This window comes from Symphalangus syndactylus, chromosome 1, assembly GCF_028878055.3.
Source record: "Symphalangus syndactylus isolate Jambi chromosome 1, NHGRI_mSymSyn1-v2.1_pri, whole genome shotgun sequence".
Lineage (NCBI taxonomy): Eukaryota > Metazoa > Chordata > Mammalia > Primates > Hylobatidae > Symphalangus > Symphalangus syndactylus.
The window spans coordinates 115,113,779-115,127,296 of NC_072423.2; the positions used below are offsets into that span (position 1 = coordinate 115,113,779).

At 45.9% G+C, this 13,518-nt stretch overlaps 2 protein-coding genes across 9 annotated transcripts in view; both read left to right on the plus strand.

The window, feature by feature from the left end:
- LOC129483098 (leucine zipper transcription factor-like protein 1) overlaps positions 1-13,518 on the plus strand; it is a 204,365-nt gene that overhangs the window by 182,147 nt on the left and 8,700 nt on the right. The window contains exons 11-12 of one of the 2 annotated variants that reach the window (XR_010113940.1): positions 4,912-5,111; positions 7,065-7,206. The gene's annotated coding sequence lies outside the window, so the exon portion shown is untranslated. Of the gene's footprint in view, positions 1-4,911; positions 5,112-7,064; positions 8,039-13,518 lie in introns of those variants that run through there. The other variant, XR_010113938.1, reaches the window with a different exon arrangement.
- Positions 8,185-13,518, plus strand: part of SLC6A20 (solute carrier family 6 member 20) — a 52,643-nt gene continuing 47,309 nt past the window's right edge. For 3 of the 7 annotated variants that reach the window (XR_008657904.2, XR_010113962.1, XR_010113961.1), the window contains exon 1: positions 8,474-8,640. Coding sequence is in view for 4 of the 7 variants with exons in the window: in XM_055280029.2 (XP_055136004.1) it covers positions 8,520-8,640 (121 nt within the window). In the remaining 3 variants the exon portion in view is untranslated. Of the gene's footprint in view, positions 8,641-13,518 lie in introns of all 7 variants that reach the window. The other 4 variants (XM_055280069.2, XM_055280059.2, XM_055280029.2 and 1 more) reach the window with 3 other exon arrangements.

The following is a 13,518-nucleotide window of genomic DNA, read 5'->3' on the forward strand; positions in this document are numbered from 1 at the left end:
TGTACTCATAACAACCAAATGCAGTGTATGAATTCTTTCTATCCTAGAAAGCTATAAAAGAAATCTGGGGACAACTTGAAATGTTTGCTTTGCATACTTTCACAAAGCCTAAAGTTGTTCACCTCCTTAGAACATTTCCGCTCTTACCACTCTTCTGTCGTATGCTATTTTACCTGTCCAAGATTTAAGTTCTACCTTTTAATTTTTTTCAAAATGCCACAAATTAAACACTCCTCTGCAGTGAGACCTTTGATGTGGGTTAAGGGCCTCACCCTGATGTTCTGGAGCATGATCATGAGGCATCTTGATGGGCATTACATTTTTTTATCCTACGTAGGATTCACTGGGCTTCATGAATCTGTGGTGGGAAATGTTGAGCTGTTGTACTTTAAGTGTTTCTCTGTCCCAGTCTCTCTTCTCCTTCCAGAATTCTAGGTAAGCATATATTAGACTTTATTGTCCTACATAGCTTATTTATATATCTTAAATTTTTTCTTGGTTTTTGCTTCTCTGTGCAATGTGCCACATAATTTTTTCTGACATATCTTTGCGTTCATCAAATCTCTCCTTAGCTGTGTCTCATCTACTTTTAAATCCATGCACTTAATTTTTAATTTCTATTATTGCTATTTGTAGAAGTTCCATTTTAGATTATTCTAATAATCTGTATTAATCAATTTTCACTCCCTGTTCTTTTTATTTTCTGCTTTATCTATCAAAAATGGAGAAATGAGTACAGATATCTCCATCATGATGGTAGATATGTCAGTTTATCCACATAATCCACGAAGAAATCAATTTGTTGTTTTTTGAAGCTATTTTATGAACTGTAATTTTTTTTAAATGTTATAGCTTTCTGGTGATATATGTCCTTTCTATCACTAATGATTTTTTTTGGCTTTCTTTTGGATAGCATTTTCCTAATATATTCTTTTCATCATTTTACTGTAAATGTTGCTGTGAGCTTGTTTGGTATATCTCTTGTCAATAGCATGTAACTGTACGTGTGAATTTTTTATTCCAGTCATTACAGTCTCTGTCTTTCATATGGTCCATTGAATCCATTTACATTTATTGTAATTACTGATACATTTGAACTGATACTTCTCCTGTCTTACTTTGTGCTTTATATTTGTCCTGAATTTTTAATAACTCTTTTCTCCTTTTTTTTGCTTTCATCAAACTATGCAGGAATATATTGCACTTAGAATTCTCTCACCATATTATATGAATACATACATATAAATGAATTGAAACACTTCTGGAATCATCTATCAAAGCTTAAAATACATACACACTATGTTTCAGCCTTTCTACACATAGACATGCTTGTTCATGTGTACCAGAACACATGTACCAGAATGTTCCAAGCAGCATTTTTCATAATATCCAAAAGCTAAATAATCCAAATATCTATCAATAGTAAAATGGTTAAATAATTTGTAGTTACATAAGAAATACAATAGACTGGCCAAGTAAAAACTATAGCTGCAATATCAACTTAGATGAAACAACAACAAAGAAAACATAATGTAAGGCAAAAGAAGTCAGACATCAAAGAACAGCCACTCTATTTTTTCACAATATGAAGTTCAAACACGGACAAAATTAAAGTATAGCGTTTAGGGATTCATGCTTAAGTGGTAAGACCACACAAAAAAGCAAAGAAAGGACTGTCAGCATAGTGGATACTTTTTCAGGGAGAAAGCTGGGATCTGAAAGACACAAGGAGATGATAATTTGTTGAGGTATAGTTTTTTATGTGTAATTTTCTCTATGTGCATTTCATTATGAAAAGTAAAAAAGAAAAATATTGAATATACTTAATATCTTTTTGAGTACTCATTAACATCATTTTCCAAATTTCTCTATTCTCTAACAATATTAATATCCTTAAGTTAAGTCATCTAGTCTTTATTTAGAAATTACTGTATACCTATATCAGCCTGGGTGTGTGAAGACACAGAGGAAGTTGAAGGCACACATAGTCCTGGCATGGGAAGGGGCTTAGCCAGGAAGAAGCGTCCTCCCTTAACCCCTCCATTATAACAGAAGGAAAAAAGGATGGGTCATGTTTCTGGGTATATTTGACAGAGTGGATTTGTTATAACTTAGGTCTGAGTGCCACACTACTACCCTGTAAGAGATAAAGGAATGAATGGTGTGATGAGGAACCGAGGTAAGGAATGTGGACCACACAGTTGTCTAAAGATTGATGGTAAGCAGATCTAGGAGGTTTTAAAGATACTTCTAGTGGAACCTGAGAATGTCTTTATGCAAACAGCAAGAGAGAGAGAGAGGAAGAAGGGAAGGGAAAGGAAAGGAAAGGAAAAGAAAAGCCATCAGCAATGCCAGGGAGAGAGGAATGACTGATGGGAGGGATGCTGAAGGCCCAGGAGGGAGTGGGGGCCCACACTCAAGGTGACTGGACAGGAGGGAGAATCTCAGGTAGAGGCCCAGCTTGGGGGTAGTTCCCTTAGCCATCTGGGGGATTCCCAAGACCTTTATTATGTCATCAGCGGGATGAGGAGTATGGAAAGAAAAGTTTGAGGCATATGGAGATCTGGGAACCCTGCCCCAGGGCCACAAGAAAGAACCACAGCCAGGCGTGGATCACAAAGAAGTGAGCAACAGCAAGGCCCTGCCAAGGCCTCACAACCTATGCTTGCAGAAGATACAGTCATAGCTTTGTGAGACTTTCCAGAAGTCCCTAGCAGCAGTCTGGGGAGCCCAGAAATCCTCAAGTTTGGGTGGCACAGGGCTGAGAAACAGCAAAAGGAACGGAGGGCAAAGATGAGTAAGAGGGAGATATGTGGACTTGACCAACCATGAAGGCCAGGCCAGAGAGGGAGGCACTGGGAAAACAGGGAGGGCCAGAGACAGGGGACCAGTGGGGCAAAGAGCACATTCTGGGGCCCAGGAGACTGAAAGGCAGCAGGAGAGGTAGGGACTAGGTCCAAAAGATAGTATTAGCATTTCCCATCTTGCAGCTGAAGTAGCTTGTAGGGATGGAGCCACTTTCAGCACAGCTGGCCTCCTGCCAGGAGATGATGCCCTGGTCAGCATCATGAGAGGCAGAGGAGAGGGGAGAAGGAAGGTCCCATCTTTTCTTCTCTGAGAACAGAGGGACAGTGTGAGGGACATTATCCCAAGCAGCTGCCCACAGTCCAGGCCCAGAATGCAAGAGACTGTGGCAAGCATTATCGCCAAATTCTTCTCCCAGCTTCCACAAGTCAGGACTGTCCAATAGAACTTTCTGCAGTGATGGAAATGTTCTATATAAGTGCTGTCCCGACAGTAGCCACTAACCACATGTGGCTATTGTGCTCTTGAAATGGGACCGAGGAACTGAATTTTTAATTGTACTTCATTTTAATTAAAGTTAAGTAAAGATATGTGGCTATTGGCTACCATATCGGACAGCAAACTCCAGGGCTTCTCTAAAACAAATGTATGGGCTCAGCAGCAGGTTTCTGATAGTTTTGGACCTTACCTTTTTGTCAAATAAAATTCCACACAGAAACACAATACAGGATATCAAGATATGGTGGTGGGGCTACTCTGGTTGGATTCCCACCACCCTGTCCAAGCCCTGGGCACAGTCCTACAGGCACATTCATGAAATTCTAGGGCTCTGTGGCACAGTTCGTGGGCAAGGTCTGTGGTGCCCAATATGGGACATCTGCCACTGGAAGTACCTAAGGTGTTTTGAGGCAGCACCAGACATAGACATTTAAACTTTTTAAATTTTCATCAATTTATCTTAAATGAATTTTAAAAACACTAGCTTTACATGTATGGTAGTGATGTAAAATTTTGTTTTTAAATGTATTTAAGTGAAATGTGAATTTTTAAAAAATGATAAATAAAAGTCCACATGGTTCACAAACATGATAAATATGGCTATTGGCAAAAATGGCAAACATGGTTGGAGAATGGGAGTATCGATGGGTCTGATTTGGAATGAGGACCTTGGACCAGCAGCACCACCATCCCTTGGGGGCTTGTGGGAAATGCAGAATTGCAGGTGCCGTCCCGGACCTACTGAGCCAGGATCTGCACTGGACCAAGACCCCCAGGGGATTCGCTGTTTGAGGAGCACTGCTCCAAGGAGCTTGGCAGCTCTAAGACACCGGGGCTCTGAGGCCAGAAGCTCCACTTGCAGCCAAGAGAGTCCCAGCGCTCAGGGAAAAGTTGGGGCATTCCCACCTCCTTGGCACCACATACACATACATACACGCACACATGTGTGCATGTGCACACACAGGTTCTCCTTCACCACCTGAGCTAGGCAAGTCCCCACAGCAGCCCCAGCATTTCCTTTGCAGAATCTCCTCCTGGTGGCTTCTACACTCCTATTTGTACTGTGTGTGTCTTTGTGCTCCCTGAGGGATAGCGAGCAAGTGCTTTGGGCAGCAGGGAGAACAGTCATGTCAAGAACTTGAATGTGCTGAAGAAATGTTCTGAAATGCAGACATCTGACTATTGCCAAAGCTGTGAACAACAGAAATGAACTTGTACTTAAATGCTTAGAATCTGCAGCAGGTTTTTCCTTTACCAGCTGACTTTTACTGAGATTCAACCATGTACCTGGCACTAGGGAGAAAAGGATAAGTAAGGCATGATACGAACCATAGTCCAGAGGGGACACATACGATGCACTCTTCATGACAGCACAGCGCTGGCAGGCATTACAAGTCAGCTATGAGCCGGGCGTGGTGGCTCACACCTGTAATCCCAGCACTTTAGGAGGCCAAGGCGGGTGGATCATGAGGTCAGGAGTTTGAGATCAGCCTGACCAACACAACGAAACCCCGTCTTTACTAAAAATACAAAAATTAGCCGGGTCTGGTGCCATGGGGCACCAGACACCACTGAGCTGAACTCACTCCCTTTGTCCCTGCCTTGCAGAAGTGATTTCCCCAGCCCCAGTCCCCCTGCTGAATGCCAAAGCCAGCTGCCACACATCTTGAGAGCCTCCTGTAATCCCAGCTGCTCAGGAGGCTGAGGCAGGAGAATTGCTTGAAACCAGAAGGCAGAGGTTGCAGTGAGCCATTGCACCCCAGGTTGGGCAACAAGAGCAAAACTCCATCTCAAAAAGAAAAAGTCAGGTATGTACCCAGGGCCTGGGGGCAGGGAAGAGTAAGCAATATATTCCAGCTGCAGATGGGGTTCTGGGGCTTCTTAAAAAGGGTAAAAGGCCAAGCATAGTGGCTCAGGCCTGTAATCCCAGCACTTTTAAGAGGCTGAGGCTGGAGCATTGCTTGGGCCCAGGAGTTCAAGACCAGCATGGACAACATAGTGAGACCTCATCTATAAAAAATTAATGTGTGAAAATTTAAATGTTAAAAAGAGGTAATAAATCATCTGGGTCAAGAGAAAGGACAGGATTTTTCTGGGTTGAGAAAGCAGAGGTGCTCTTGGCTGAGAGATGTCCAAGAAGTATAAAAATGCACATTCCAGAAAGTGAAAAGTTTAGCTTCTCCTGGAACCTAGGTGTGCAAGAGTTAAATTCCTCAAGGCCCAATTTAAAAAATCCTCAAAACCTTACAAACCAGGCTAAGGAGTTTGGACTTTATCTTGTGGTGACTGGGAGCCACTGATGGTGGTTAAGTAACGATGGAATCACTAGGATGAGCAAATTATTGAAAGCAGCATGACCTTCATGGTCGGCAGGGTAATCAGGAACCCTGGCACGGGCCCAGGAGCCCACACCCATACAACTGAGTCAGGGCCCTCCCCAGTGTCTCCACCCCTTCCAGAAATCAGATAACTAAGGCATGCTAGCCTTCTATCCTGCAGGTAAGTCTGTCCTGAGTGACATGGGGCACAGTGAGACCGCTCCACAGGCAGTGTCTTGCATACTAGCAGTGGAGGCCCCAAGGAGCACTCAGAGTGGGGCTCAGCTAAGCTGAAAACCCCATTGCCAGCCTGAGAAAAGCAATTTGTAATACACTAAACTGACATAGGACCCATATCCAGAATATATAAAGAACTACAAATCAGTAGAAAAAAATCAGACAACCCAATTAAAAACTGACAAAAAATTTGAATAGGCACTTCATGAAAAAAGATACCTAGATGGCCCAATTAGCCTATGGACTGGTATGCAGCTTTACTGATCATGAGGGAAGTTAAAATAAGGCACAATGGGCCAGGTGTGGTGGCTCACGCCTGTAATCCCAGTACTTTGGGAGGCTGAGGCGGGCGGATCATAAGGTCAGGAGATTGAGACCATCCTGGCTAACACGGTGAAACCCCATCTCTAATAAAAATACAAAAACAAAATTAGCCAGGCATGGTGATGGGTGCCTGTAGTCCCAGCTACTCGGGAGGCTGAGGCAGGAGAATGGCATGAACCCCAGAGGTGGCACTTGCAGTGAGCCGAGATCGCGCCACTGTGCTCCAGCCTGGGCCACAGAGCGAGACTCCATCTCAAAAAAAAAAAAAAAGGCACGATGAACTATCACTATACACCCACAAGACTGGGAAGACCTTTAAAAACAGAATGACAAGTATTAGGATGCAAAGCAACTGAAACCCAAAGGGAGTGTAAGCTGGTACTACCACTCTGGAAAACAGTTTGGCAATATCTGCTAAAGCCAAACACACCTATCCTAAGGCCAAGAAGTTCCCAGCAGTGAGTGCATTCATCTACGGAAGAACGTGCACTAGAATGTGCATCGCAGCTCTATTCATGACAGCCCCAAACTGGAGACAACACAGACATCTGTCAGTAGTAGACTGGAGCATATTCACACCACCAACGACTATACTACAGTGAGAGAGAATGACCCACAGCTACACAACACACTAGAACATGAATGAACCCCACAAACAACGGAAAGCAAATGAAGCCAGGCACAAAAAAAGTACATCCCATTTAATTCCATTTTCATCAAAGTCAAAATCAACCCATGGGGTTAGACACCAGGATGATAGTTTCCTTTGGGGAGGAGGCAATGGGTAGGAAAATACATTTATCTAGAATCTGAAGTTTAAAAAATTAAAGTAGTTTCTCCTGCTGTGCTGCCTTTTTTTTCTGCTTTGCTTTTTCGAGGTAGGAAGTTCCAGGACAGGTAATATGTCTGAGGAAGCCTCCACCTCCCTCACCCTACCCACCCTTCTCCTCTGGGACCAGACAGGAACTCCAGGGAAAGCCCAGCGAGGAGCTGTCCTAGAGCACTGATTTCATTTTGGCTTCAAGTAAGATTTTCACTAGCAACTCTGCTTTTCATCTCTTTTAAATTTTATTATTATTATTTAGCATTTTCTTATCTCTTACAATGTACCAGGTACTGTTCAAAGCGTGGCATTAGTATTAATGTGTTACCCATTCATTCATTCAGCCTGCTGGAGACTTGATAATGGCCTCTTTATTGAGAACTTACTCTGTGCCAGGTAGTAAGCTAAGTTCCCAATTAATCTTCACATGAGCTCTTCCTTGCCGGGCAGGAGAGAGGGGAAGATATCTGTTAGCATTACAGAGGAGTACACAGAGACTCAGAGAAGTCAAGTGCCTTGTCCAAGGTCACACAGCTAAGTCAGTAGCAGAGTTGGTATACAAACCCAGGTCCCACATTACTGCAAAGAACCAAGCTCTGTCTTGTCTAGTGACCACCCTCAGGCAAATCACATTGTAAGACTGGCAGAAATACCAGGTTTCTTAGTTCCCTACCCTGGCCTAATGAATCAAAATTTCTGGCCCCTAGGCTGGCCTGAGTACTAGAGTCCCCCACAGCAGTTCAAAACCTGATCAGGTCCCCGGACCCAGTAGGCGCGCAGGACCAAGCTGTTGGGTGGATGGAGGGGACGGGACTGCCGGGAAGGTCCCTCACTTCTTTCTGGTCCCTAGCAAATGTTATGTTCTCTCCTCTGAGAAGCCCTCCCTAACCATCCCTGGCCACCCCCCGGAACTGCCTACCCCTTTACTTTGCCTTAGGTATCTTCCTCGCGTCTCTCAGTCTTATACGTGGGCTAGGTTGAACCATATGACATTGTCCTTTCTATAAATTAAAAAATGGTTGAAAATGGGGCATTTCATGCAGTCCAATTCAAGTGTTTCCCTCTACCAGAATGTCAGCTCCAAGAGGGAGCTGGGAAGTGGTTCACAGCCGTGTCCCCAGACAATGCCTGGCACACAGTAGGCGCTTGATAAATGACAGGTGAGTGGCCGAAGGAAGGCGCCCACTCCGAGGAGTTCCGCAGCCTGAAGAAAGGCCCTGCCGAGCCGGAGGACCCCGGGGGACGCCGCCCTGTCCTCTGCAATCTCGGGTGCCTTCCCGGCCGCGACGGTCGGGCGGGGTGGGGCTCGCCGTCATCCGTTTACCAGCCTCGCCTCTCGGACGGGCGCGCCGTTAATGAGATTAGCAATTTAAAAACCAGCTAGCTGCGTCGGCGGCGGAGGCGCGGGGCCACCTCCAAGCCGAGCCGGGGCGGGACGGCGCGCCTGGAGACCGCGCACCGAGACGGCCGTGCCGGACCCCCAAGCCGGGGCCGAGCGCGCCGAGGCCGGGGCCATGGAGAAAGCGCGGCCGCTGTGGGCCAACCCGCTGCAGTTCGTGTTCGCCTGCGTCTCGTACTCCGTGGGCCTGGGCAATGTGTGGCGCTTCCCCTACCTGTGCCAGATGTACGGCGGAGGTGAGTGCTCACCGCGCCCCAGCCCCAGCCCCGCTCTGTGCGCTTCCCCGCGGTCTGTACGAGCCGGGTTCAGACCCAGGTTACAGAACGGCACACTGAGGCCGGGAAAGCGAGCGTTATTTGTCCGAAGTCACAGACCCGGGAGTGTTCCCAGGACACCTCGTTCCGGAGCCGGAGCTCTATCCCAAGCCGCCCTCCCAAGCCCTCGGGAACCCCTCGCCCCATCCCAGGGGCGGCCAAGCCCCCAACCCTCACCCTTGTTGGCCAGGCTGCGGCTCTGAGAGCGCAGGGGACGCGGTCTCCTCCTTCGAGAGAAGTGGCAATGGTCTGACGTCTTAGTGAGTAAACCTTACATTTAGGTGTAAAAAGTGAGTAGGAAATTGTCTTAATCAACAGAAACTCGTTATACAACTTTCAGATCCGAAACTTAAATCAACGGTTTGAAACTCAGGTTAAGAGGATCTTGAGCCATTTCTTTAAATTTTTTGTAAGGAGATTGGTTTGAGTTTGGAACGACAGAAAGCAGGAAGTGCAAACCATTCTGTTTTGTTTTGTTTTGTTTTTCTTAAATAAATGTTTCCTCCGAAGCATCATGCACGCTCCGGGGACGCCAGCCAGCCACGCGCTCTTACCGCACTCCCCTAGCGTTGCGGAAAGCTGGGAACACCTTCTACACATGTCAAGAACCTCGTGAAGCCCAAGTACCTTTTTGGAAGGCAATGTGGCAAGAGGGATTTAAGTCTCAGCATTTAAAACACTTTTTTTCTTGGTTGTCTCGTTTCTAGAATTGTATCTAAAGGAAAGTCAGAGTTCTGACAGAGGTAGAAGGATGGTCACCATCATTTAATAAGAGCAAAACATTGGCAACTTCCTAAGCCCTCAGATAAAGGGGATTGGTTCAGTAAATTATAGAGCATCCATTCAAGGTTGCTCTTCGCAGCCATTAAGGCGGCATTTTCAAAAAAAAATTGTATTTTCTAGTATCCTATATTAAGTGGTGGGAGGAGAAATCAGATTCAAAGCTATATAAAATGGATTTGACATTTTAAAACAATTACTTAAAAATATGCAGAGAAAAGAATGGGGAAAAGACATCAAATTGTTAACAAAATTTCTGGGTGATTTTTGTTTACCTTGTCGTGTGTGTGTGTGTGTTTGTGTATTAGGACTTCTATAATCAGCATTTTTTTTTACCATAAAAGATCATGAAAGATGTTAGACCAAAGTATTTACGAAAATGAACCCATTTGAGAAGACCAAGAGCTAAACACTGCTCCCTCCTCCCCTTACCCCAAATCAACAAAAGGTTAATTCATAGAGTTTTTAAAACAGTGCATTCTTAATTTCTGGATTCCTTTTTTAAATTTGAAGTGCATAAATACACCATAATGATGTGAAGGGCATATGTTGTCATATGCTCTAACAGCATTACCATGTGCTCTAACAGCTCTATAACTGACTCTTAAAAAGAATTGTCAGAAAGAGATTTCCACATCATTCTGTGCTCAGTAGACCTACTCATGATACCTTTATCCTGGGTACATGTTTCCCAGTCATCAGTCCAGGTAAGCCCCACTGTCACATGACTACTTAATTCCTTGTTTATAATACCACCATCACCTCAATAGTCTGCAGAGGGATACATGTGGGGCTGATAGTTCTAGAGTTGAATATGTATCAAGGGGTTGCTAGGGAAACCTCAAGACCCTCAGGTTCCAAGAAAAAGAAACAAGAAGAAATCCTGTGCCTGGTGCAGAGGGTGCTTCGGCTGGATGGGTGGATAGATAGATGAGTGGAAGCTGGGCAGAGCATGGATTGGTGGCTGGGTGTATGCATGGATTAGTAGGTGCACAGACAAAAGGAGGGTGTGGGTCTGGTGGATGGCACCCTCTCAGCCACATGTCTACAGAATAAAGACCAAACGGTCCACCTGGCACAGTAGGCACTTGACCACCTAACTTGACCACTCGTCCAATATTTCCACCTCATTTCCTGCCACATAGCTTCAAACCTCCCCCTGCCTTCCAAACACTTCCATGAGCACTTCCTTCTGTGCCTCAACCCTTTACACAAGATATTTCCTCCACCTGAGATGCTATTGTTGCTGGGAGAACGCCAACCGTTCCCTCCAGGTGGGACCAAATGTTGCTTTCTCTCCGTTGTGCTCTCTGACTCTCCTCACTACTTCACGGGCCAAATAAGCACTTGGTCAGAAGAACTGCACATTGTTCTCCAGTTTCTCTGTCTCCCCCCGGCCCAACCTCTGTGATGCGATGGAGTCACAGGAGCCATCCAATAAATATTTGTTGAGTGAATGAGCAAGGTATTAGGAAAAGCCACAGAATAAATGACGCTAGAGGATGCTAGAGGCTTTCCCAAGCCTTTCACTGCACAGTAAAGTCACCTTTAAGAAGTGATTTGTGTTGCCCCAAACCCAGGCAGTTTACAGCCCATCCCTTACTGGAAGGTAAAAATCAGCCATATTATGAAAGGCTGCAGACGGGTGTATAACTTCCTTGTAAGCAGAGCTGCAAATACCCCCAGCAAACAAAGAATTTGTTTATAAACCACAGAGCCAGGCTGTGCCAAAATACTTCCCAGAATAAGACGGATTAGGGATCTGTGCCCCTCTCCATGGGACTCTGCCCGTGACTGGAGAGGCTTGTTTCCTTCCTGCTCCCCAGGCCAGGCCCAACATGAGGAATGTTAATTCTGAAGATTACATTCCAGGTACCAATCATCTCTGTACAGCCCTGGCTGCCTGCTCTAGAAAAAAAAATAAAAGGCAGCTCAAAGAACTTCACAAAATCTCTTTTTGAAGAAGTCAGCAGGTCTTGGACAACCATGTCAAAATCTAAGGCAGTAGTTGTTCAGGAAGAAATCGGGGATGCAAGTGTGTGTGTACTAAGGTGTAAAAAGCAAATACTACACTATTTTATATAAACATGTGCACGGAAGAAACATGGAGAGATGAGAACAGTTGTGTGACTGGTGGAAATATGGATTTTTTTCTCTTAAATTTTCTCTCTGCAATATTGAGGGGGAAATCAGAGGACACCTGACTATGCAGCGGGACAGTGTCACTCTCAGACTGGAATGCTCCACATTCCTGCAAAGCCCCTGCTGTCTGGGACAGGAAGCCAGCTCTTTCAGCTGCCTGTACTGCTTACCCCAAATTGCTTAGAGAATTGCATGTCAAACTGTAACCTACCTGAGGATCATAAACTGCAGGTTGCTAGACCCCACTTCCAGGGATTCTGATCCAGACGCCTGTGGGGAAGGACAGGATTCTTCATTTCTAGAAAGCTCCCTAGCAAGGCTAAGGCTTGGTCCATGGACCACACTTCAGGAAAGGGTCAGGGTTGCTTCTGTGGCCCCAGGCCCAGCAGTGGGGTGCCAGTAAATGTTTAACAATTGGCTCTTGGTGGAACAGCAGGACCCAATTCCAAGAATTTGCAGATTACCTTGATGTAAATCCTCCCACCGTGGCTAGTTTCAGACTGCCAAGGTATTGTGCCAGAGTGTGGGGTTGGGGAGAGGTGGGGCCGATTGGCTCTTGTGAGCCGGTCTGGAGCCAGGTGCTGTGGTGGCCACAGCTCTTCAGGCCAGCACCCAGCCTAGGACTGATTCACAGCAGGTCAGTCCATGGATGGATCAGGGAACAGTGCTGCAGCTGTTTACTTGTAAAGTGGGTGGGGCCTCCCAGTAGTTGGGAAATACCATGATCAGGGGCCCCTGCTGCTCACCCAAGGTTTCCAGACTCAATCCTGGTAACATCTGCCCTGTTGGGCTCCTAGCATGTACCAGGCATAATGTGAAGCATTTTCTGAAGGAATTCAATTTGATCTTCACAACATGCCCACAGTTGGTCCTGTCACCCCCATTTACAGATAGGAAACAAGTCAGAGAGAACAAGACTTCTGGAGAAGTAGCTGGGGCTCAAGCCACTTCTGTGACAAGCCAGGGCTGTCTCCCCAGCACCCTGCACTCATCTGCTACAGGCAGGACAGGACTCCTCAGGTGTCCAGGCCTTTCTCGGACCCCCAAATGAGAATTGCCACGGCTCAGGGTACTTCTTCCTGTGGTTGTCCTGTGACAGTCACCCATGGCTCACCTTGACATTGGAGGAGGGCCTGGCCAGGAGCCTATGTGATGTCCACCTGCAAGGATCCCTTGTCCCTTCTGTTCCAACCTCCTCTCCACCCCTGCTCTTCCCTGAATATACCCCAAAATGTTTGGCATCTTCCCAGTGTGCTCTTCATCCTCTCCAGGAAACCTCCTCCCTAAATTAAAGGTGACTTCTTCCACAAAGCCCTCCTTTGATCCCCGGGCTAAATCCATCTCATATAAGTTGGGTCCCCACCCAAATCTCATGTCAAATTGTAATCCCCAATGTTGGAGGTGGGGTCTGGTGGGAGGTGACTGGATCATGGGGTGAATTTCCCCTTTGGTGCTGTTCTCGTGATAGTGAGTTATCAGTGAGATCTGGTTATTTAAAAGTGCGTAGCAGCTTCCTACTCTCTCTCTTCCTCCTGCTCCAGCCATGTAAGACGTGCCTACTTCCCCTTCACCTTCTTCCGTAATTGTAAGTTTCCTGAGGCCTCCCCAGCCATGGTTCCTGTGCAGCTTGTGGAACTGTGAGCCAATTAAACTTCTTTCCTTTATAAATTACCCAGTTTGAGGCATTTCTTTACAGCAGTGTGAGAACAGACTGATACACCATCCCTCCTGTGCCTGTTGCATTGTGGGGTCTGACATGTCTCACTCCCACTTGGTAGGGAGGAAGAGTGACCAGTCAGGAACATAGAGGCTGCCTACTGGTGGAGAAGCCTCTGTTTGTCTGTGTGTTGGAATCAGCCCATAGCTTTAAAAAATACT